The 21,947-nt window shown below is 49.6% G+C and overlaps 1 protein-coding gene and 1 long non-coding RNA gene across 5 annotated transcripts in view; both read right to left on the bottom strand.

Moving 5' to 3' along the window:
• LOC144334622 (uncharacterized) overlaps window positions 1–21,947 on the bottom strand; it is a 377,237-nt gene that overhangs the window by 1,865 nt on the left and 353,425 nt on the right. The gene's annotated exons all lie outside the window — the stretch shown is intronic.
• Window positions 7,983–15,214, bottom strand: ALDH1B1 (aldehyde dehydrogenase 1 family member B1). Of its 4 annotated transcripts, none has more exons than XM_077965692.1 (3): window positions 14,920–15,109; window positions 11,697–11,785; window positions 7,983–10,520 (listed from the first exon to the last, which is right to left on the bottom strand). In XM_077965692.1, the coding sequence occupies exon 3, from the start codon at window positions 10,508–10,510 to the stop codon at window positions 8,957–8,959; it is 1,554 nt and encodes a 517-aa protein (XP_077821818.1). In that variant the 5' UTR covers window positions 10,511–10,520; window positions 11,697–11,785; window positions 14,920–15,109; the 3' UTR covers window positions 7,983–8,956. The 4 variants fall into 4 exon arrangements, with proteins under 4 accessions (XP_077821818.1, XP_077821816.1, XP_001114412.2 ...); XM_077965690.1 differs by lacking the exon at window positions 14,920–15,109 and adding an exon at window positions 13,335–13,633; XM_001114412.5 differs by lacking the exon at window positions 11,697–11,785 and having other exon boundaries at window positions 14,920–15,214.

The raw sequence follows: 21,947 nt of genomic DNA on the forward strand, positions 1-21,947 counted from the left end.
ACTGTGTGTGTCCTGCTGTATAACATTCTAGTACTTCATTCACTTGCTGAGATATGTGCTCTGCCCCCTCCCACACACATTAGGTAGCAATTTCCAGGTGCCAGACGGGTACAAGACACTGAAAATCATGGATGGAATCATCTGGATTCCTCCCATATGAAAGTAGGTAGAATCAGGTCCCGAACTCAGACTCCAGTGGAGGCATGGGTGAGATGAGGTCACTATCCCTGGCAGCGTACTATGTCTGCTTTGTGGTTAGAGCAGAGGGAGATCAAGGAAGACTTCCCAGAAGAGGAAGCAGGCATTTGAACTGGCGGGAGTGGGTGTGGGGGATTCCAGGCTAAGGAAACAGCATGCAAAAAGGAGCCAGGGTAGAGAAATGCAGTGTAGTTTGTGAACAGGGAGGAATGGCCAGTTGCTGCTGCTCAGAGCTGTGGTAGTGGGTGGCGGTCATTTTGGGCCACACCTGTAAATGCTGACAGAGGAGGTTGAACTTGTTGCTGTAAGCAGTGGACAGCCTGAATCTCTGTCTTCTGTTGTCCACTGGGCTTGAGGAAGACAATTCCACAGCCCATGTTCAATCCCAAATGTATCTGCTTTCCCCCTTAAATACAAATAAGGCTAGTTTTTAGTTAAGGTGGATTTGTTTTTCTTTCAGGTTTTATGGTGAAATTAATTCCAACATCTTTAAAAACACTGCCCCGCCCTCTCCTCCAGGGATGGATGGTGCAGGAGAAATGAGTAAGAACGGCAGATCCAGCGACACTAAAAGTCTCTGCTCATGAATTTCCTCCTTCCCAGTCTTTACCAGGGCTTCTTGAACATTAAATCAGACAATGATTATTCCATGATATTTTAATTAATTAAGGGAAAGCCAAGTGCTCTGGTGTCTCAGTTTAATGAATTCAGAACGTGGAAGCCCGGCGCCCAGGGCTGAGTTGTACACCTACACTTGCCCACGCTCTGGCTCCCTGGGGCTGACCTCTCTCCTGGAACGTGAACTCCTTTAGAAGCCGGGGCTCCTTTTGAGTTCAGCCTCATTGCATCCAGCAGTGAGAAGTGTGTGGGTCCAAGGAGGCAGACTTGTCTGTGTTGGCTTTCACTGTGGCTGTCTCTTCCTCATGCCTGCATCTCCCCTCCATATTAGGGAACGGTTGATTCTTGAGGGAAGAGGAAAAATCCTGAGTACTAGGGAGTGGGAAAACAGTCTCCCCTCTTTCCTCCATGCATAAATCCACGCATCACACACATTTGCAGAGCTCATCCAGTGCACCAGGCATCGCCAGGTAGCGAAGGGTCTACAACTGCTCACAGACCTCGGAGTCTCAGCTCCGGCACAGAGGCTGCTTGTGGTGCCAGGGGGTGTGCCCCTGTCTCTCTGCGGTTGAAGGTGTAGGCAGCTCTTGCTTGGGTGGAAAGGGGACTAGCTTTAGAGTTGGAAGACCCAGAACCAAGGTCAAGCCCTGTCACAGACTGCAAGGCTGGGTCACTTCCATCAACTCTTACGGCCTCCATTTCCTCTTCAATCCGGGAAGGGGGGCATCCCTGCCCTGGCCTGTTGCTCTGAGAGCCCCATGTGTGAATGGCCACGCACTGTGTGTTCTGCACAGATCTTGGAGGGCTGTGTGCTGGAGGCAGAGGGCTGGGAGAGAAATCAAACATGCTCAGAGTATGTGAGGCACAGTCTAGCAGGACAGAAACATTAGATCCGTTTCAACCAACGAGAGCTGCCTCAGCAGAAGACCAAATGAAGGGTGCCCAGAGACCTCTTCAGAGGCTAAGAGAGCATGTGCTGCCACAGCTGTTAGCACAAAAGGTTAGCTCAAAGGGTGAGATTGCTTAAATGAGAAGTTCAGAGGAACCGTCCTGGAGGGGGTGACCCTTAAGTAGGGCTCCAAGGAAAAGGAACAGCATGAGCACGGCTGGATGGGAGGCAGCAAATGGCCCACGAGAGCATTAAACTCAAAAAGCGTCCTTGTCAGAAGCAGTCTCCTGTTGGCACATCTCCATGGACGTGCCACAGGCGGCAGAACCGGGGCGAGCTACCAGCAAAATCTAGGGTCTTCCACAGTGTTGAACTGTCCTGTCACAGACTATACTTCCTGCCTCCTCTTGCACCTAGGCTGGGTCATGTAGCTGGTGAAATGTGAGTAGAAGTGATGTGTTCCATGCAGAGCCCAGGGCTTTCAAAAAGTCACTGTGCCATTTCTGCACTATCTTCCCCATTTGCCAGCTGACACGGAGGTCTCTGAGGCCCCGGACAGCGTTTTCACCTGGATCCCTAGACCCCTTGGGGTTCTACGGGTAGATTCACAGATTCTGTGAACTCCTTGAGAGCGTGCAAACTGTGTGCATGTGCACGTGTACATCCTTTTCATGGTGAAAAGGTCTATTGCTTTGATTAGCTCTTCAAAGGAATACAAAACATAAAAGTGGTTAAGAACAGGCCAGGCGCAGTGATTCACGCCTGTAATCCCAGCACTCTGACAGGCCAAGGTGGGGGAATCACCTGAGGTCAGGAGTTCGAGACCAGCCTGGCCCACATAGTGAAATACAAAAATTAGTCAGGCATGGTGGTGGGCGACTGTAATCTCAGCTACTCGGGAGGCTGAGGCAGGGACAATTGCTTGAACCCAGGAGGCAGAGGTTGCAGTGAGTCAAGATCGCACCACTGTACTCCAACCTGGGCAACAGAGCAAGGCTCTGTCTCAAAAATAAAAAAGAAAAAAAAGGTTAGGAACCATTGTAGACGGTGGGACTACAAGATGAAAGGAACCTGTGTCCCTGAATCTCCACGTGGAAGGAAAATGCCAATTTGCCAGGTACCTGCATTAGATTGTTACATAAGCAAAACTAAATCGTCATTGTATTGAACCCTCAAATTTGGGGTTTATTCATTGTGGCAACTAACATTATGCTCATACACATGGGAAAAACCTTGGCTGGGACAAATTGCTCTGTCCACATTTCCAGCTAAGTGAGGTGGGATGCACCAGAGGCTCTCAAAGGGCCTCATACCAGGACTTCTTGTTTTCCCTTGAGGGTCTTCCTAACTCCAGGATTAATGTACAGATCACTGGGGCTTGGGAGGATTAAGTGACACTCTCAACCCAGGCTGATCTGGCTTCTGTGCCCAACTCCACCAACTGCTCTTACCAAGGTCTACAAGGAGTCCTGGTGGCTGCCGCCAGGGACACTGCTCAGTGCTCATCCTACTTGACCTCTTGGGAGCCTCAGGCTTTGCTGGAGTCTCCCTCCCCTGGAAAGTATCCGCCTTCCTTGACTTCCTGCCTCCTCTCTCCTGGGTCTTCCTCCTGCTCCTCCTCATTGGCATTCTTAAGGTCAAGTGATTTTGCTCCCCTTACAATCTGTTCTCAACATAGCAGCCCCAGTGATTAGCCCCAAAACAAGTCATGGCATGTCGCTGCTGTGCTCAAAAACCTCTGGTGGCTCCTTTCTCAGAGTAAAGGCCCTCATCAGTCCATCCACACGGTGACCTCCAAACACTAGCCCTCTGCCCCCACTCAGGCTGTGACTTCTCTGTCCTACTTTCCCACCTGGCTTGCTCCATGCCAGTCACCTGGCCTTCTCCTGTGTTCCAGGAGCCTCCAGGCATGCTCCTGTCTCTTTCAGTTCCTTTGTCATCTCTTCGGTGAGACGACCTCTGAGCACCTTACTGAAAATTACAATGTCTACTCCATCCCACCCACTTCCCGATTCCCTTCCCAGCACTATTATTCTCCATCATACTCTTCACCTCCTGACAGACTAACGATTTCACCTATTTTTCATATGGTCTGTCTCTTCTATCAGAAAGGATGTTCAGGATTTTTTTTTTTTTTTTTTTTTTTTTTAGTTTCCTGCTGTATCCTCTGCCCCTAGAATAGTTCCTAGCACATAGTCGACATTCCATAAAATGTGTTAAACAAAGGAATAAATAAGTAAGAGTCCCACTGTGTCCCTAAACGTGTAACCTCCAGGGTGGTTGCAGTGGCTGGCACCACCCCCCACGTGGTGACTGCAGCCAGAAACATGAGGTTACCCAACTTTCTCTCCTCTCTTGTGCCAAGTTGTCCATCCATCATCATGCTCTGAAGCCTGCCTTCTGGTTGTCCAGGCTCTGCCCCCACCCCACACCCTGGTGCGCCAGCATAACTTTGGGCACAAGCAACAATGTCCTGAGAGGTGCCGACTCCAGGTCAACTCCCTCAATCTATCCTCCACATTGATGCAGAGCCAGCTTCAAAAATCTAATGTGATCCTATCACTTTCCTTTAAAAGCCCTCGGGGGCAGCCAGACATGGTGGCTCACACCTGTAATCTCAGCACTTTGGGTGGCTGAGGCAGGAGGATTGCTTGAGGCCAGGAGTTCAAGACTAGCCTGGGCTACATAGCAAGATGTCCCCTATCTCTACAAAATGTTAAAAAAATTAACCCAGCATGGTGGCACACACCTGTAGTCCCAGTTATTTGGGAGGCTCAGGTGGGAGGATGGCTTGAGCCCAGGAGTTTGAAGCTGTAGTGAGCTATGATCAAGCAACTGCGCTCCAGCCTTTGTGGCAGAGGGAGACCCTGTTTAAAAAAACAAAAGCAAAACCAAAAAGCACGCTCCCATTGCTAGACCAAGTGTGAGCTTCTGGAAGGACACACAAGCCCCTTCACAGTCCAGCCCCTGCCTGCCCCCGCCCCCATGATTTTCCTCCTTGCCTCTTTCCTCCTCGTGGGAAAACTTGCCCTTCCTCCAACCCTCCACATTTCTCAGACTCCAGCAGCATCCTTCCCTTATCCCTCTGGTCCCCTGCTAGTCATTTAGCAGGACCCCATGCCCACTCCCACCGGGCCTGTGAGCTGAGCTGGGAGCCCTGCAAAGCAGTGGTGTGCGGCAGAGTCAGAGGACCTGAGCTTAAGCCTGGCTCCACTCACTGCTGAACACCTCCCGGGCTCGATGTCTATCAAGTGCAGAAGAATACTATTGAGTGCCCTGATGGCAGTTATAAAGTGAAACCCCGTCTCTACTAAAATACAAAAATTAGCCGAGTGTGGTGGTGGTGTGTGCTTGTAATCCCAGCTACTCAGGACGCATCCAGGAGGCAGAGGTTGCAGTGAGCCAAGATTGTGCCACTGCACTCCAGCCTGGTAGACAGAGCGAGACTCCATCTCAAAATTAAAAAAAAAAAAAAAAAGAAGCATGAAGGGAGGTGGCTCACCGTGTGTGCTTGATACAGATGCTTGCTTTCCACTCATGATCTCATGGCCTCTGTACTTCTCACTGCACTTTCCACCTGGCTCTGTAATTGTCTCCCCTGCCCAGCTGTGAGCTCCTGCAGGGAAGGGACTGTCTTCTCAATTCTCTTTCCCCCAACAATAGCTGGACCATCGCCCCCGACCCCTTTGTTTTTTCTTAAACCAAAGAGCTACTTGTGTGAATTAATGAACCAGGTGACCACCAGAGGTCAGCCTCACACCCAGAATGCAGCCAACCCAAATGAAAGTTCCTAAATGGCCCCGGGTCTGAAGACAACCCGTGGGACTGAGCAGCAGCTCTGATGCATCCACTGTGCTAGTGGCTGGCTGGGTGTGTAGGGCTTGCTGGGCTTTGCTGTGGGTTCTCCAGGCTTGGAGGGTTGGTTCCATGTGCTTGCCAGTATGCCCTGCTCTCTGGTCCCTCGTGCATGTTCACGGGGAACTGATTCCAGAAGAGTTACTTATTAAACCTCTCCACTTCCATTTCCTCATCTGAAAAATAAGTGGAGAGGTAACTCCACTATTCCACTACCTGCTTTATAGGATGGTTGTGAGGCATAGCATGGCAAGGTGTCTGGCATAGTGTTCACAGAGTAAGATCTTGGTGAGAGTTTGCTGAGTGGATGGAAGCCCCAGAATTGCAACATCTCCCTCCAAGTGTGGGTCTGGTGGGCAGTGTCTGGCCTGAATGAGGACACGCAGTTAAACCTCCCTGCTCACAAGTCTGTGCATTCAGCACAATGGTAAAATGAGTGGAGGGGACTGTGCTTGGTGGCTCATGCCTGTAATCCCAGCACTTTGGGAGATCAAGGTGGGCAGATCATTTGAACCCAGGACTTCAAGACCAGCTTGGGCTATGAGACAAAACCCTGTCTCTTCAAAAAACACACAAATCGGCCAGGCATCATGACGCATGCCTGTAGGCCCAGCTACTCAGGAGGCTAGGTGCGAGGATTGCTTGAACCCAAGAGGTGGCGGCTGCAGTGCGCCATGATCATGCCACTATACTCCAGCCTGGACGACAGAATGAGACCCTATCTCAATCAGTCAATCAATCAATCATTTTTAAAAGAATTTAAAAATGGGTGGAGGAGCCATAATGGCTGAGCTTATTAACAATCTGACCTATGGCTCCTCACAGAATTTCAGGGCTCAAAACAAGAGACCTTGAAGACTGTCTTTTCCAATCCCACTCCATACTGGAACACTGTCTACAGAGCTCCTCTTTGGTTAAGGAGTACTGAAACTTAAATAAGGAATGGATTTGTTAAAATATTGTGATGTTGCACGTTAATCATTAGAGACACCCACCCACCCACTTCCATGTCCCAGTGCGTTTTTGAGAAACTTTCACTGCTGTGCAACAGAGGTGTCAACAGCCTCCAAGAGAAATCTGTAGAAGGTGCGCTATGGGGGAATGTCAGGGTCACCTCAGCTGTAGACAAATGGTGTAGAAAGGAGGTCCTAGGAAGGGAGGTGAGGGAACCAGACAAACCCTGAACCCTCAAGCAGCAGTTTCCAGCCAAACCCAAATTATGGTAATAAACAAAATCTTCATGTTGCCTAGGTAAGACAATAGGATGTTTAAGAGTTGACTGGAGCCAGGCATGGTGGCTCACGCCTGTAATCCCAACACTTTGGGAGCCTGTGGCAGGAGGGTTGCTTGAGACCAGGAGTTTGAGACCAGCCTGGGAAATATGGTGAAACCCCATCTCTACGAAAAATACAAAAAAAAAAAAAAAAATTAGCCAGGCATGGTGGTGCCTGTAGTCCCAGCTACTTGGGAGACACAGATGGGAGGACTGCTTAAGGCCGGGAGGCAGAGATGACTGGGGTGTGTATTTACAGGAATGGGGGGGATCTGAATGTAAGGTGACTTGTAAGCAGCATGGTCTAGAAAGGTGGACCAACAGAGGGAGACTCGGCATTCTGCTTCTATGTTGTGGCCTGGCTGGTTGGATTTGCCTTCACTCCCATCAGTTGGGGAATGAACATAGCAAGACTAACAATGGACATTATGAACTCTGAGGTTTGAAACTCTGGAAAGCCCCAGCATGTCGAGGTGGCCCCCATGCTGGGCTTGGCTGGAAGGGTGGTGTGGTTTGGAAGGGGTGGGGGGCTGTGGAAACAAGTCCAACAAGATGGGCCCACTCTGAGCAGGAACCAGAGTTTTTCTCTATGGGTCTTACAGTTGCACTTTGTCCCCATCCAAGAGAAAACAAAAACAGAAACATTGGGGAGGGGACTTTCGCACCTGACTGGGGGTTGACTAGACCACCTGGGTCCCTTCAATCCCCCACACTCTACAAAATGTTCAGCAGCAGGACAATATGGAGACAAAATGGATTTGTTCACAGAATGTATACTTTTTTTTTTTTATTAAATGAAGTTAATTCACAGCCGGGTGTTGTGGCTCACACCTGTAATCCCAGCACTTTGGGAGGCCAAGGTGGGTGGACCACCTGAGGTCAGGAGTTCAAGATCAGCCTGCTCAAAATGCCGAAACCTCATCTCTACTAAAAATACAAAAATTAGCCAGGTGTGATGGCGTGCACCTATAATCCCAGCTACTCAGGAGGCTGAGACAGGAGAATCGCTTGAACCTGGGAGGCGGAGGTTGCAGTGAGACGAGATCACACCACTGCACTCCAGCCTGGGTGACAGAGTGAGACTCCGTGTCCAAAAAAAAAAAAAAAAAAAAAAGAAATAAAAGAAAAAAATTAATTCATACACCATAATTAAACAATTCCATAGTTTTATAGTATTTTTACCAAATCGTGCAACCACTACTATTGTTCAATTCCAGAACATTTTCAAAACCTCCCAAAAATAAATCCTATGCTCACTAGCAGTTACTCCTCTATCCCCTGGCAACCACTAATCTATGTTCCATCTCTATGGATTTGCCTAGCTGTATATTTCATATAAATGGAATACAATCTGTAGCCTTGTACACCTCTCTGGTTTGTTTCACTGAGAAGGATGTTTTCAGGGTTCACTGATGTCGCAGGGTGTGTCAGTGCTTCATTCCTTTTTATGGCTGAGTAGTCCAAGGAATATTCTATGCAAACATTTTATTAATCCACTCATCAGATAATGGACATTTGGGGTGTTTGGGTTTACTTTACAATTGTAATTATATAAGCATATTCTTTGTCTACTCCTTCCCACAAATTAAGGAAAATCAGTAGCAAAATGAAGGGCAAGCAACTAAAACAGCCAGCAACTGGCACACAGACAAGGAAAAACACCTTTGGTTTTTAGGTTAAGCCAATGAAGAGTGGGGCCGAGATTTGGTATCCACCTAGTTCAAAAGCCCTAACACTTTCCAAGCCTATGTCTGAGTTGAGTCAATCCACTAAACCATCAAGTCAACCCATGGGAAAGTCCCTGGATCAGCAGGAAGAGCTACAAATTACAGATCATTGGTTTTTAATCTGTCTTCCAGAGACGCCTAAGAGTTCATGCAAGCAACTCATGGGCCCCCAAGGGGGCTGTGGCTGGAGGTTGGATAGGTAGAACTCTGAGCCTGGTCCCCATCACTGCTTTAAATAGAACAGCCTTGACTGAATTGCTTTATTTGTGGGGTTTCTTCTAAGAGTTAATTTGGAACAAATAAAGGGTGTTCTTGGCTTTAAAACAGTTTGGCAAGCATTGGTCAAGGTGGTTGTGGAATTGCTGGACTGGGACTGGGCCTCCCTGACAGTTGCTCTTACGAGTTCTTCTGAAGAACTTTGATGGTGACCGTCTTCACCTCTGTGTAGGCCTTAAGCCCATCCTCACCCAGCTCCCTCCCGTTTCCAGATTCCTTAAACCCTCCAAATGGCGTGTGGCAGGTGACGATGTTGTAGGTGTTTACCCACACGGTCCCGGCCTGGAGTGCCTGGGTGAAGTACATGGCCTTGTCCAGGTCCCGGGTGAACACAGCCGCAGCCAGGCCATACCTAGTGTTGTTGGCCCTCTCAATCACCTCCTCAATCTTCTTGAACTTGAACAGGGGCTGCACAGGCCCAAAGATCTCCTCTTTGGCGATCCTCATGTCATCCTGCACGCCACCAAAGACAGTAGGCTTGATGAAGAAACCACGCTCCCCAAAACGCTCTCCACCACAGAGCAGTTTTGCACCCTCCTTCTGGCCAAGTTGGATGTAGCCTAGGACTCGTTCAAACTGCTCCTTGTCCACCTGAGGCCCCTGCTGGGTGTCCAGCTCAAAGGGGTTCCCCACTTTCCTCTGCTTTGCTTTCTCCACGGTTCTCTCGAGAAACTCATTGTAGATGGATTCTTCCACAAAGGTCCGGGAGCCAGCACAGCAGCACTGGCCCATGTTGAAGAACAGGGCTTCGTGGCACTGCTCTACGGCGTGCTCCATGTCAGCATCGGCCAGCACGATGCTGGGGCTCTTGCCGCCCAGCTCCAGGGTGACTCTCTTGAGGTTGGAATCGCCAGCTGCTTTCTGGATCAGGTGGCCTACCTCGGTGGAACCGGTGAAGGCAACTTTGTCAACATCCATGTGCTGCGCGATGGCCGCACCTGCTGTTGGGCCATAGCCCGTGATGATGTTCACCACCCCAGGGGGAAAGCCCGCCTCCTTGATGAGGGAGGCCACATACAGGGCAGAGAGGGGTGTCTGCTCTGCCACCTTCATAACCACAGTGTTGCCTGTGGCAAGCGCCGGGGCGAGTTTCCAACCCTGCATTACCAAGGGAAAGTTCCATGGGATGATCTGGCCACAGACACCAACGGGCTCATGCCGGGTGAAGCAGAAATGCTCACCATCCATGGGGATCGTCTTGCCATGCCACTTGTCAGCCCAGCCGGCAAAGTACCGATACACCTTGATGACCTCATCCAAGTCCAAGGCGTAAGACTCTTGAAAAGGCTTCCCATTGTCCAAGGTCTCCAGTGAGGCCAAGTAGACTCGATCCCGCTCCACTAGGTCTGCCAGGCGGTTCAGCAGCCGGCCCCGCTCAGAGGCATCCATCCGGCGCCATGGGGACCCCAAGCGGAAGGCCTCCCGGGCTGCTTTCACGGCCAGATCCACATCAGCCCGGTCACCTTCAGCCACGTGCCCGATGACCTCCCCGGTGGTAGGGTTGACCGTCGGGAAAGTCTTCTTGCTGACTGCATCTTGCCATTCGTTGTTGATGAACAGCTGGTTGTAGGAGATGCCTGGGTTCAGAATGGGGCTTGGGAGGGCTGCTGCCGAGGAGTACCGGGCAGTCCTGCCCTGCAGGCAAAGCAGCCGGGGTGCCAGGAAGCGCAGCATGCTGACCACTCTGGAGAGGGACAAAAGAAACCAGGGTGAAAAGGTGGGGATAAGGCAGGTGGCAGCACGCAAGGGCCCACCAGCTCAGACATTCCAAGATTCCAGCATTAAGGATTGTCACCTCTAGAAACATAGACTGTAAGAGCTGTGAGGGCCCTGATGAACTCTCTGGGCCAACTCTATCACGTCCTGCCTATCCTCAGCTCACTCCCTCACCTCTGCTGGGTCTCAAAAGCCACTGTCTCAGCAAGATCTTCCCTGACCACCCTTTATAAAACTGCAACTCTTCCCACCCCAACACTCTCTGTCCCCCCTACCCTGCTTTACTGCTTCTCTATCTCACATCCCAAATACTATCTTTACAGGCTTCTATGTCTGTCTGTCTCCCCCCAATAAAATGCAAGCTCCATGAGCACAGGAAGTTATTTTTCTGTTTCATTCATCGCTATGTCCCCGAGCCTAGAGATATGCCTGCTACAGAGCAGTGGCTCAGCACATAGTACTGAATGATACACTGAGGAAACACTGAAATTGCCACAAAGGCTGTCTAAGAATTGACTAAGACTTGAGTAGAAATCAAAGAGACTTGGACACAGTTGTTCTCTGAGAGGGACCTGCTTCACTTCACCTCTGTGCCTCAGTTCCCCCACATGTGAAATGCCTCATGGGGTTATGTTGAATGATGTCTTGCATATAAAAACCCTGGCAAGTTCCACTCAGGACATCAGGACTGGCCGTGCCTCAGAAAGTGACCTAGCCCAGCACCCCCCAACCACAGGTCTCAGCATAGCCTTTTCAGCTTTCCCAGAAGTACAGCAAGTCAGGAGGCAGCTAAGAAGAAAAGCTACAACTCTGAGAAGTGTAGACTTCGTTAAAACAACTACTGTTATAAAACTTAAAACAGCGGATAATACATATTAAATGAAAATTAAACGGAGTGTAACGTTCCCAGATTAGTTGAAGCAGTTATTCTTCAGTCAGAATTTGAATCTCTCTGCCTTTGATATCTCATGAATCTTGCTCCACCCAGCAGTAAAATGGAATTGCACCTGCCTGTCCCTTCACCCCCAGCCTCTCACCCTCCACCCCCGGGCAGGCAGAGGAACAAAAAACTCAATCAGGAAAGCAAGGCTCCATGTAGGTCCCCAGCCCCATAAAAATCAACGTGATAGGCATGGTGGCTTACGCTGGTAATGCTTTGGGAGGCCGAAATGGGAGGATTGCTTGAGGCCAGGAGTTTGAGACCAGCCTGAGCACACAGCAAGAACTCTGTCTCTACAAAAAAATAAAAATAAATTTGCCGAGCATAGTGGTGCATGCCTGTAGTTCTAGCTGCTTGGGAGGCTGAGGTAGGGGGAAACACTTGAGCCCAGGAGGTTGAGTCTGCAGTGAGCCATGATTGTGCCACTGCACTCCAGCCTGGATAACAGAGCAAGACTGTATCTAAAAAAAATAATAATCATCATCAATGCTGACCAAGGAAGTTTCCCTTCCCCTTGGGGGTGTTACAAATAAAGCTCAAAATCCTAAGGAAATTGAACACTCGAACAAAGGATTCTTAGCAAAGCAATTTCACTTCTGCACAGACGGGTGCCTCCTTGGCCATGAGAGCACACCTGAACAAAGGGGCACAAGAGCCTTTATTCCTGATGCAAGTCCTGCCCCTGTACCCTTTCCCCATTGGCTGGGGTCGGGTCGTACAATCTAAACTAATCCCGGTTGGCTAAACATTTGATTTTTTTAGATAGAGTGGGCATGTAAAAGAAAGTGGAGAGAAAGGGAAAGGGGTGTCTGTCATGAGCTAGAAAGTTAGTCCTCTTTCCAAATAAGCAAAGGAATGTGAGCTGGTGCTGATAACGCTTGGTACTGTGGCGTGCCTGGGCATCTAACAAAGGCAAAAAGGAAAAAAATGAAAAAAAAAAAAAAAGGGTGGGGAGCTACTATGAATTAAAGAATAAAAGATTGATAAGATTATTTGAAGAGAAACCTCATCATATCCCACAGGGGGAAGCTGAGTCAGTAGATCTGCCAGGGGTGCCCCAGGGTTCCATTTAGCTCACGACTTTGCCATATGCTGGGACAGAGCGCCCTTGCCAACAACAGGCCTGGCTCTGAGGGTGAGGAGACCAAAAGGAGGTAGGGGAAAGGGGAGTCACCAATCCATGGGGTAAGGATTGGAGGGGTGAAGCAGTCAGGAGAGGTGGTCATAGGCCAAGGCTGGCAAACCTTTGCAGTCACACAAAGGCTGTTCCAACTCTTGGGGCCTATATGGGGTCCCTGCCGGGGCCTCCACTTGCAGATAGGAAGATCACAGCTCAGAGAGCATCATGCTTTACAGTTTGCAGGCCGTCTTCTCAAGGGAAATTTGCCAAGCCTCTCTCAGCCCCTAACTGATCAGGGTCGATGATGACCCCCATTTTGCAAGAAGGCTGGGCACCAGCGAGGTTCAGGGACTCACCGAGGACGCACAGCAAGAAAGTATAGGAGCCTCACTCCAGATTTCCACAGGCCTAACTTTGCACATCCTCCAGAATATGGGCAATTTTTTACAGTTCATTCACTGCGGGAAGGACCGGACCTTCTCTATCCGCGAGGACTGCGGCAGCGCCCATCTCACCCCGTCTGTGGGGGAAAGGGCGCAGCCTCTGGGTTTGTCCAAGCCTCGGGGCTATGGTCAGGAGCCCTCTGTTGGAGTGGGCCGAGTGGGCAGGAGTGTTGAAGTTGAGCTAACGTGGGAAGGTCTGGGGGCGTCTGTGTCCTCGGAGCCCCTGTACCGTCACCTAGAGGCAGGGGCTGGGATTAGGGGGTGTGGAGAGAGTCCTACCATGCAACTGTGTCCGGAATTGGTGGGTTCTTGGTCTCACTGACTTCAAGAATGAAGCCACGGACCCTCGCGGTGTGAGTGTTACAGTTCTTAAAGATGGTGTGTCTGGAGTCTGCTCCTTCAGACTTTCAGATGTGTCTGGATCGTCTTCCTTCTGGTGGGTGGTCTCGCTGTCAGGAGTAAAGCTGCAGACTGTCGTGGTGAGTGTTACAGCTTTTAAAGGCAGCGCGTCTGGAGTTGTTCATTCTTCCTGGTGGGTTCATGGTCTCGCTAGCTTCAGAAGTGAAACTGCAGACCTTTGTGGTGAGTGTTACACCTCATAAAGGCAGCGTGGACCCAAAGACTGAACAGCACCAAGTTTTGTTGCAAAAAGCGAAAGAAAAACGCTTCCACAGAGTGCAAATAAACCTGAGGGTGTTGCTACTCGCTGGCTCTGGCAGCCTGCTTTTATTCCCTTATCTGGCCCCACCCACATCCTGCTGATTGGCCCATTTTACAGAGAGCTGATTGGTCTGTTTTGACAGTGCTGATTGGTGCGTTTACAATCCTTGAGCTAGACACAGAGTCACAAAGTGCTAGTTAGCTAGATACAGAGTTAGCTAGATACAGAGTACCAACTGGTGTATTTACAAACCTTGAGCTAGACACAAAGTGCTGACTGGTGCGTTTACAATCCTTGAGCTAGATACAGAGTCACAGAGTGCTAGTCCTCCCAAGTCTCCATTACGTTAGCTAGATACAGAGTACCAATTGGTGTATTCACAAGCCCTGAGCTACACACAGAGTGCTGATTGGTGCACATATGAAACTCCAGCTAGATATAAAAGTTCTCCAAGTCCCCATCCAATTCAGGAGCCCAGCTGGCTTCACCCAGTGGATCAGGCTGCACCCGGGCTGCAGGCGGAGCTACCCGCCAGTCCCGAGCCGCGCCTGCACTCCTGAGCCCTTGGGCTGTCGATGGGACCCCGCGCCACCGAGCAGGGGGCGGCGCCCGTCGGGGAGGCTCAGGCAGTGCGGGAGCCCACCGTAGGAGAGGGGCTTGGACATGGCGGGTTGCAGGTCCAGAGTCCCGCCCCGCCGGGAGGCAGCTAAGGCCCAGCGAGAATTTGAGTGCGGCGTCGGCCGGCCAGCACTGCTGGGGGACCCGGTGCAACCTCCGCAGCTGCTGGCCCGGGTGCTAAGCCCCTCACTGCCCTGGACCGGCGATGCCAGCCGGCCGCTCCGTGTGCTGGGCCCGCCGAGCCCGCGCCCGCGCCAGCCGGAAAGCAGGGGTTCCCGCCCGCGCTTCTCACTCCACACCTCCCGGCAAGCAGACGAAGGAGGCTCCGGCCTCAGCCAGCCCAGAGAAGGGCTCCCACGGTGCCGTGGCCGGCTGAAGGGCTCCCCAAGCGCCGCCAAAGTGGACGCCGAGGCCGGAGGCCGAGGAGGCGCAGAGAGTGAGGGCTCCTAGCACATTGTCACCTCTCACAACGGCGGAAAGGCCAGCCCCCAGATGGGGACGCCGGGACCCAGAGAGGAAAGCCCCCACGCGGCGCCGGGAGCTGCGGCTTCCCGGGGGAGCCGAGGGAAGACCCGCGTTAGTTACCTGCAGCAGGCTTGGGCTTAGGTTCAGGATCAAGCTCGGCTTCAGGCCCTGGCCCTCCCAGCTCTGTCCAGCGGGCCGCCTAGGGCTGGCCGCAGGTCCCGCCTCCGCGCAGCCTGGGACCCAGAGGCCAGTGAGGCTCCGCCTGCGCCTGGGGCGCTGCCTACGTCCTGCCACCGGCCAAGGCCGCTCCTCCCTCGCCCAGCCCGGTCTTTTTCTCGGTCCCCGCCCCTCTACCCCCGGCAGCCCGCACCGCTTCAGTTCTCCCTCCCTCGCGTCTCCGCATGCCCAGTGTCCACGTTGCTCAGATCTAGGGTCCTAAGGCACTGGTTTGGGAGCAGAAACAGAGATACGCAGAGAGGGACAGGGGCTTCCCCAGGTCACACAGCAAAGTTTTCGGAGACCGAACCCCAACTACACTTTGCCTTTCTCCCCGCTGCAAGACGCTGCTTGACTGCCATCCTTTAGACTCCCCTTAACCTCCTCTCTGCCTCGCCTGTCCCTCATTTTTTTTGTCCGGGATTCACTAATTTCTGTCCTCCACTTTCACTGCCCCTTTCTTCAGTTCCTTTAAGAAGATTTTGTATTTGGGCATTTTTCAAAGTACATTTTTGTTCTAAGGACAAAAAGAATGTATGCACAGTGTAGAAAGCTTGGAAAACACAGGAAAGGATGAAAAAAGAAGAAAAAGATCACCTGTAATCTCTTCACCCACGGTCACCATTATTATGGTTGGGTGTTCGTCCTGCTGGTATTGTTTCCTCTGCATCTTTCAAGAATTATTTTAATAAAAATAAAATCATGTAGCAACCTCTGTTGTGCTGCTGTAAAAAAATTTAAACACTTAGCGGTGTATTTTGAAGTTCTCTCCTAGCACTAATTACAGATGACATTATCCTCTCCAAGGTGGCATAGAATTCTGTTGTAGGGGTAAACTGTTGGATATTTAATTGTCTCCATTTTGTTGCTATAAAGGTTGCCAAGATGGAGCACTGAACACGCATCTCACTCACTCCACCCTCACTGCACCTTCCTTCTGGCTAGGGTGGTCCAAACGCTAACTGCCATGTTTCCCAGCCTCATTTGCAGTTAGAGTTCTGGATGTGGACTAGATGCTGTTAATCAGTAGTACTCTGCCGGATGTGGAAGGCGGGCACGCGTTGGAGGGTATTGTCCTGCCCCTGTAGGGCGGCACTAGCAGGAGAGCAGAGATACGAGACGTTCTGCGGCAGCATTCCTTGTCCCTTCTCCAGCTTCCTGGCTGTGGACTGGCCGCTGTGGCTGTAGTCGCTCCTTGACCTGGCTTCCTGCTCTTTGAATGGAGGCTGCAGGAGATTGTCTGAAGTGGCCTCAGACAGTCACGAGGCTGGTGGGCCATGTCCATATTGTCCTGAGAGTCAGTCCGGGTCTGGCTAAGGCTTGCTTCTGCCTCCCACACTTGCAGCAGCTCTGTGAGCACCCAATTCCCTTTATTAAATCCCTGCCTCTCCATCTATCTAGGGTGTTCACATGCAACTGCTTGCACCTAATTCACTTAGTTCTTTCTTTAAGCTACATCTCTATGGAATCTTTTGCTTCCATATCATCCTTAGGATGTTCATAGCCCTTGCTGCAAAAGTTAGCCCTCCATGAAGGCATTGTGATTGACATATTATCAGCTTGATGTCCATGCTTTCCTCGGGTTTCTCCAGCAACCGCATCAGCCCCTTGCCAAGGCCCTCCTGCCTTCCCCACAGCACGTGAACAGCCTAGTTCCCCTTGGGCACTTGGCATAGCACTCCAGGATTGATTGACTTAATGATTAACTGACCAGTCCTTAAGAGGCCTCATTGATAGAGGGAGTGAGTTTATGGCAAAGTGAATATCAGTCCTCATGTCAGAGTGCATTGGAAACTGTGGCAGATCTGAGAGGCCAGTTGCAGACAGGAAGTGTCCCCCATGGGGCAAGGTTGGAGGCTGTGCCCTTTGAGGAGCAGCTGAAGGATCTGGGATGTTCACCCTTTAGAACTTGAAAGACAAAGCTGTGCCCTCCGATTCTCTGAAGGGCAAAACCAGACAGGATCTGTGAGGTCCTAGAAGGCAGAGCCAGACCAGTGAAGAATACAGAGGAATAACTCCCAGACAAAGCAGAGCTGGCTAAGGCTGGGAGGCCTCCCTTGAAAGGCAGTGGGCCTCTCATCACTGGAGGAGTACAGGGAAGGACAGATAACCATTTGGCAAAATCCTAGTTCAGATAAGAGCTAGACAAGGGGCTCCCAAACTTAGTTGTACATCAGAATTGAGTGAGAAACTTAGTTTTGTAGGTGTTTTGAGTAGGAAGAGATTAATATTAACACAAGTGGCGGGAGGCTGGGAAGTGAAGGGCACTAAGCCACTGTCAAGAAATCTGGAAATGCTAAGATTATAGGGAGGCTACTACCAGTGTTCTCTGCAGCCCATAGCCCTGAACTGAGTCCTCCTTAGGGGGACCTTCAAAGCCTTGGGTAGAAACCCACCTCTGTAGATGCCCACACACCAGCTGCATGCTCTGCTTCCAGGCCAGTGTTATTTGTGTGATTGTGCAAGAGCTTGGCTTCTAGTCTGCACTTGGATACTAATCCCCTAATCCCTTTCCAAAGGGACCTTGGGCAAATCCCTTTTCCTTTTTGGGTCTCAGTTTCTTCAACTATAAGAGTGAGGTGAAGGGGAAGGAAGACAGAGAGGGAAGAGAACTGAGTTTGAGGCAAATACTCAGGGGTTGGTTTTGTTCAACAACATTCAGACTTGCTCATGTTCACAGAGAGTAAGCTTCACTTAGGGGATCACTTAGGAAAAAAGAAAAAGGTATATATTGGTTTGATTTTTAAATGCATCTTTATTTTTAAATTTCCATTTCCTGCAAATGTCTCAGTGTCTTGACCTAGTCTTCCCTCTTCTGTTCAAATACAGTAAATGATTATGCTCAGTGTAGAAGAAACAGTGCAGCTTGCATGTCCTTTTGTTTGGAATCTAGCTGATCTGTTCGTCATTCTCAGAGCTCAATTCTTCTTCAGTAACTTCCTAGACATATAAGGCTCTGCAATGCTGAAGGATAGAAATTGCTTCTCTTCTCCTATCAGCCCAGTGTAAACACATCCCTGGACGACACTGTTGTTGTTGTTGTTGTTTTGTTTTGAGATGGAGTCTTGCTCTGTCACCCAGGCTGGAGTAAAACGGCACCATCTCGGCTCACTGCAGCCTCCGCCTCCCCAATTCAACTGAGTCTCCTGCCTCAGACTCCTGAGTAGCTGGGACTACAGGCACATGCCACCATGCCCAGCTAATTTTTGTATTTTTAGTAGAGACAGGGTTTCACCATGTTGACCCGGCTGGTCTCAAACTCCTGACCTCAAGTGATTCACCCCCTTAGCCTCCCAAAGTGCAGGGATTACAGGCATGAGCTACTGCGCCTGGCCAAGTTTCTCATATGCTTCTGATATATAACCATATTTGGGAAGCACTGGCCTAAGTGGTTTCTGAGGAGTCTATGACTCTGTCATGGTTATTTCCAGAAAGTGACTTCACCTGCAAATGTGTTGCATCTGCAGAGGTGGGTTTCTACCCAAGGCTTTGAAGGCCCCCCTAAGGAGGACTCAGTTCAGGGCTATGGGCTGCAGAGAACACTGGTAGTAGCCTCCCTATAATCTTAGCATTTCCAGATTTCTTGACAGTGGCTTAGTGCCCTTCACTTCCCAGCCTCCCACCACTTGTGTTAATATTAATCTCTTCCTACTCAAAACACCTACAAAACTAAGTTCCTCACTCAATTCTCAATTCTGAGAGATTCTATCCAGCATGCCCACCCTTGACACTTTCTAAGCTGTGACTGGCATCAGAACTCACCAAAGTGGTCCTGTTGCAAGGTATTTACCCCCTCAAAAAAACAAAAAAAAGAACCTTCCACCGTGCTTGACATTTATAGTTTGGAGAGAAGAACGAATTGCAGTAGTTAAAGGTAAAATGCACAAATTATTTTTGCAGAGGGTTGACTATTTTCTAGGAATGTAATGAATTCAGCTTTTTAATTAGCAAAATAGATCCAGGCCCTTTGTAAGGATATTAGACGTGGAGCCTGTGTGGAGTGAAGGGGAAAGGGTGAGATAACACAAGCCACAGTCAGGTCAGTGTCGTCCAGGGATGTGTTTACACTGGGCTGGTGGGAGAAGAGAAGCGATTTCTATCCTTCAGCATTGCAGAGCCTTATATGTCTAGGAAGTTACTGAAGAAGAATTGAGCTCTGAGAATGACGAACAGATCAGCTAGATTCCAAACAAAAGGACATGCAAGCTGCACTGTTTCTTCTACACTGAGCATAATCATTTACTGTATTTGAACAGAAGAGGGAAGACTAGGTCAAGACACTGAGACATTTGCAGGAAATGGAAATTTAAAAATAAAGATGCATTTAAAAATCAAACCAATATATACCTTTTTCTTTTTTCCTAAGTGATCCCCTAAGTGAAGCTTACTCTCTGTGAACATGAGCAAGTCTGAATGTTGTTGAACAAAACCAACCCCTGAGTATTTGCCTCAAACTCAGTTCTCTTCCCTCTCTGTCTTCCTTCCCCTTCACCTCATTCTTATAGTTGAAGAAACTGAGACCCAAAAAGGAAAAGGGATTTGCCCAAGGTCCCTTTGGAAAGGGATTAGGGGATTAGTATCCAAGTGCAGACTAGAAGCCAAGCTCTTGCACAATCACACAAATAACACTGGCCTGGAAGCAGAGCATGCAGCTGGTGTGTGGGCATCTGCAGAGGTGGGTTTCTACTCAGGGCTTTGAAGGTCCCCCTAAGGAGGACTCAGTTCAGGGCTATGGGCTGCAGAGAACACTGGCAGTAGCCTCCCTATAACCTTAGCATTTCCAGATTTCTTAACAATGGCTTAGTGCCCCTCACTTCCCAGCCTCCCACCACTTGTGTTAATATTAATCTCTTCCTACTCAAAACACCTAGAGTGGTTTCCATTTTCCTGACCACACCTTAACTGGCAGCATCATTGAGACTAAGGAAGACCCAACTGAGAGGAGGAGGAGGTTGGGGGCTGGTGGGGCAGGGAGAGAAGACTGTTGCAGTGCTTATGTGTGGCAATGGCACCTGTAAAGCACAGTTAAGAGTTCACCCCAGCAGAGCAAAAGACTCAGCTTTTACTACACTGCCCTGGCTGTGGCTCCCCTCCTCATGTCCAAGGTCAAGGAGAAAAGCCACATGCAAATGAACTAAACAGTAATTGAAGGCAGAGCCACTTGCAGCCTTGGGAGCTCCATCTTGCTGGAGAGATGAGGAGGAGTTTGGGAGGAGTTTGGACAGAGGTCAAGGGAGGAACGTGGGTGGTAAATGGAAGGGATATACCAACACCACCCTGGGGCCTGAGAGAGAGCCTGGGCTTCACCCCTGCCTGTCTCTTCTCCCACTGACAAGGTGACAAGCAGCACAAAATAAATTAATGCTGCCTTAACTGTCCTAGTGAGGAAGAAGCTCCAGACTAGACACCACAAATGGGTAGCCCAAGTCTCAAGCCAGCATATGTGTTCTATTTGACCCCAGCAGAGTTGTGGGTTTTTTTTTTTTCCGTTTTATGCTTTCTAATGCTTAAACATTGAGATATTTTATATTTAAAATGTACATTTCTAGTTTTTCTTGAAACATTGGAAGACTTAGTACCATTAGGCCTACACACGGATATGGAACAGTGTCTCAACTAGAGATGCTCTTAGTAGATGCCCCCTTTAGGCAGGGCTTTCATTTTCCAGTTTGCCACAGGCCTCACCACTCCCTACTGCTTCACCCTATGTACACTGATTGTGGTAGACAGAATAATGGCCCCTAAAGACGCCCATGTCCTAACACCTGGTACCTATGAAGACATTCACTTACATGGCAAAAGCGGATATTGTAGTTAATGATCTGGAGGTGGGAGATTTTCTAGATTGTATAGCTAGGGCCTAATGTAATCACAAGGGTCCTTATCAAAGGGAAGCAGGAGTCAGAGAAAGAAATGTGGGGATGGAAGCAGAGGTCAGGTGATGCCGTCACAAGACAACAAATGCAAGCAGTTGGAAAAGGCAAGGGACTGGCTTCTCCCCCAGTATCTCTAGAAGAAACTCGTCTCTGCCAAAACCTTGATTTTAGCTCAGGGAGACACTTTGAATTTCTGACCTCCACCACACTCGGCTAATCTTAAAATTTTTCTTAGAGATAGGGTCTCACCATATTACCCAGGCTGGTCTCAAACTGCTGGGCTCAATCAATCCTCCTGACTCAGCCTCCCAAAGTGTTGGGATTACAGGTATCCTTCACCATGCCCAGCCTGATACAATTAATAAAGATTAGCACCAAGCTCTGTGGAAACAGAAGAGGGAGCCCTGAGTTCCTCCCCAGACTTCTTGGGAGAAGATGACCTTTCAGCCGAACCTGTATCAGTTAGAGTTAGATTGGATGCATATAATGAAACAGTGGTTCTCAACTATTCCTGTGCATCAGCACCACCTGGAGAGCCTTTGGAAACACCTGAGCAACACTCCACATTGCTAGGAATCCCTGGGTGTTGTTCTGGGTTATCTGGTTTTGTTGTTGTTTCATTTTGTATTTAAGCCCCTCCATTGATTCCATCGTGTAGCCAGTTTTGAGAACTACTGACATCAGAGAAAACCCAAAATAAAAGTGGCTTAAACAAGAGAAGTGTACTTTTCTCTCACTTAAAAGAAGTCTAGAGACAGCTCTCCAGGTCTGGGGTAGGAACTCTGCTCCATCTTCATCCCAGAAGCAAAGGATTCTATTAAAGAGTCTTGAGGGAGAAGGAGGGCAGTTGACACAATGCAGTTTGCAATTTGAAATGATCATTCTGGTTGTAGTGTGTGTCTCCTCCAGTTTCCTAGGAGGAAATAAGATTCCAAGTTATGTTACCAGGAACAGCAAGTGTTGATAATTACTTAAGCTGGAAGCTGCTGGCACAAAGGGGTTCATTATAATGTCTATTTTTGTGCATATTTAAAATTTCTGGTAATAAAAAGTTAA

The sequence above is a fragment of the Macaca mulatta genome, chromosome 15, assembly GCF_049350105.2.
Source record: "Macaca mulatta isolate MMU2019108-1 chromosome 15, T2T-MMU8v2.0, whole genome shotgun sequence".
In the NCBI taxonomy this organism is placed as follows: Eukaryota; Metazoa; Chordata; class Mammalia; order Primates; family Cercopithecidae; genus Macaca; species Macaca mulatta.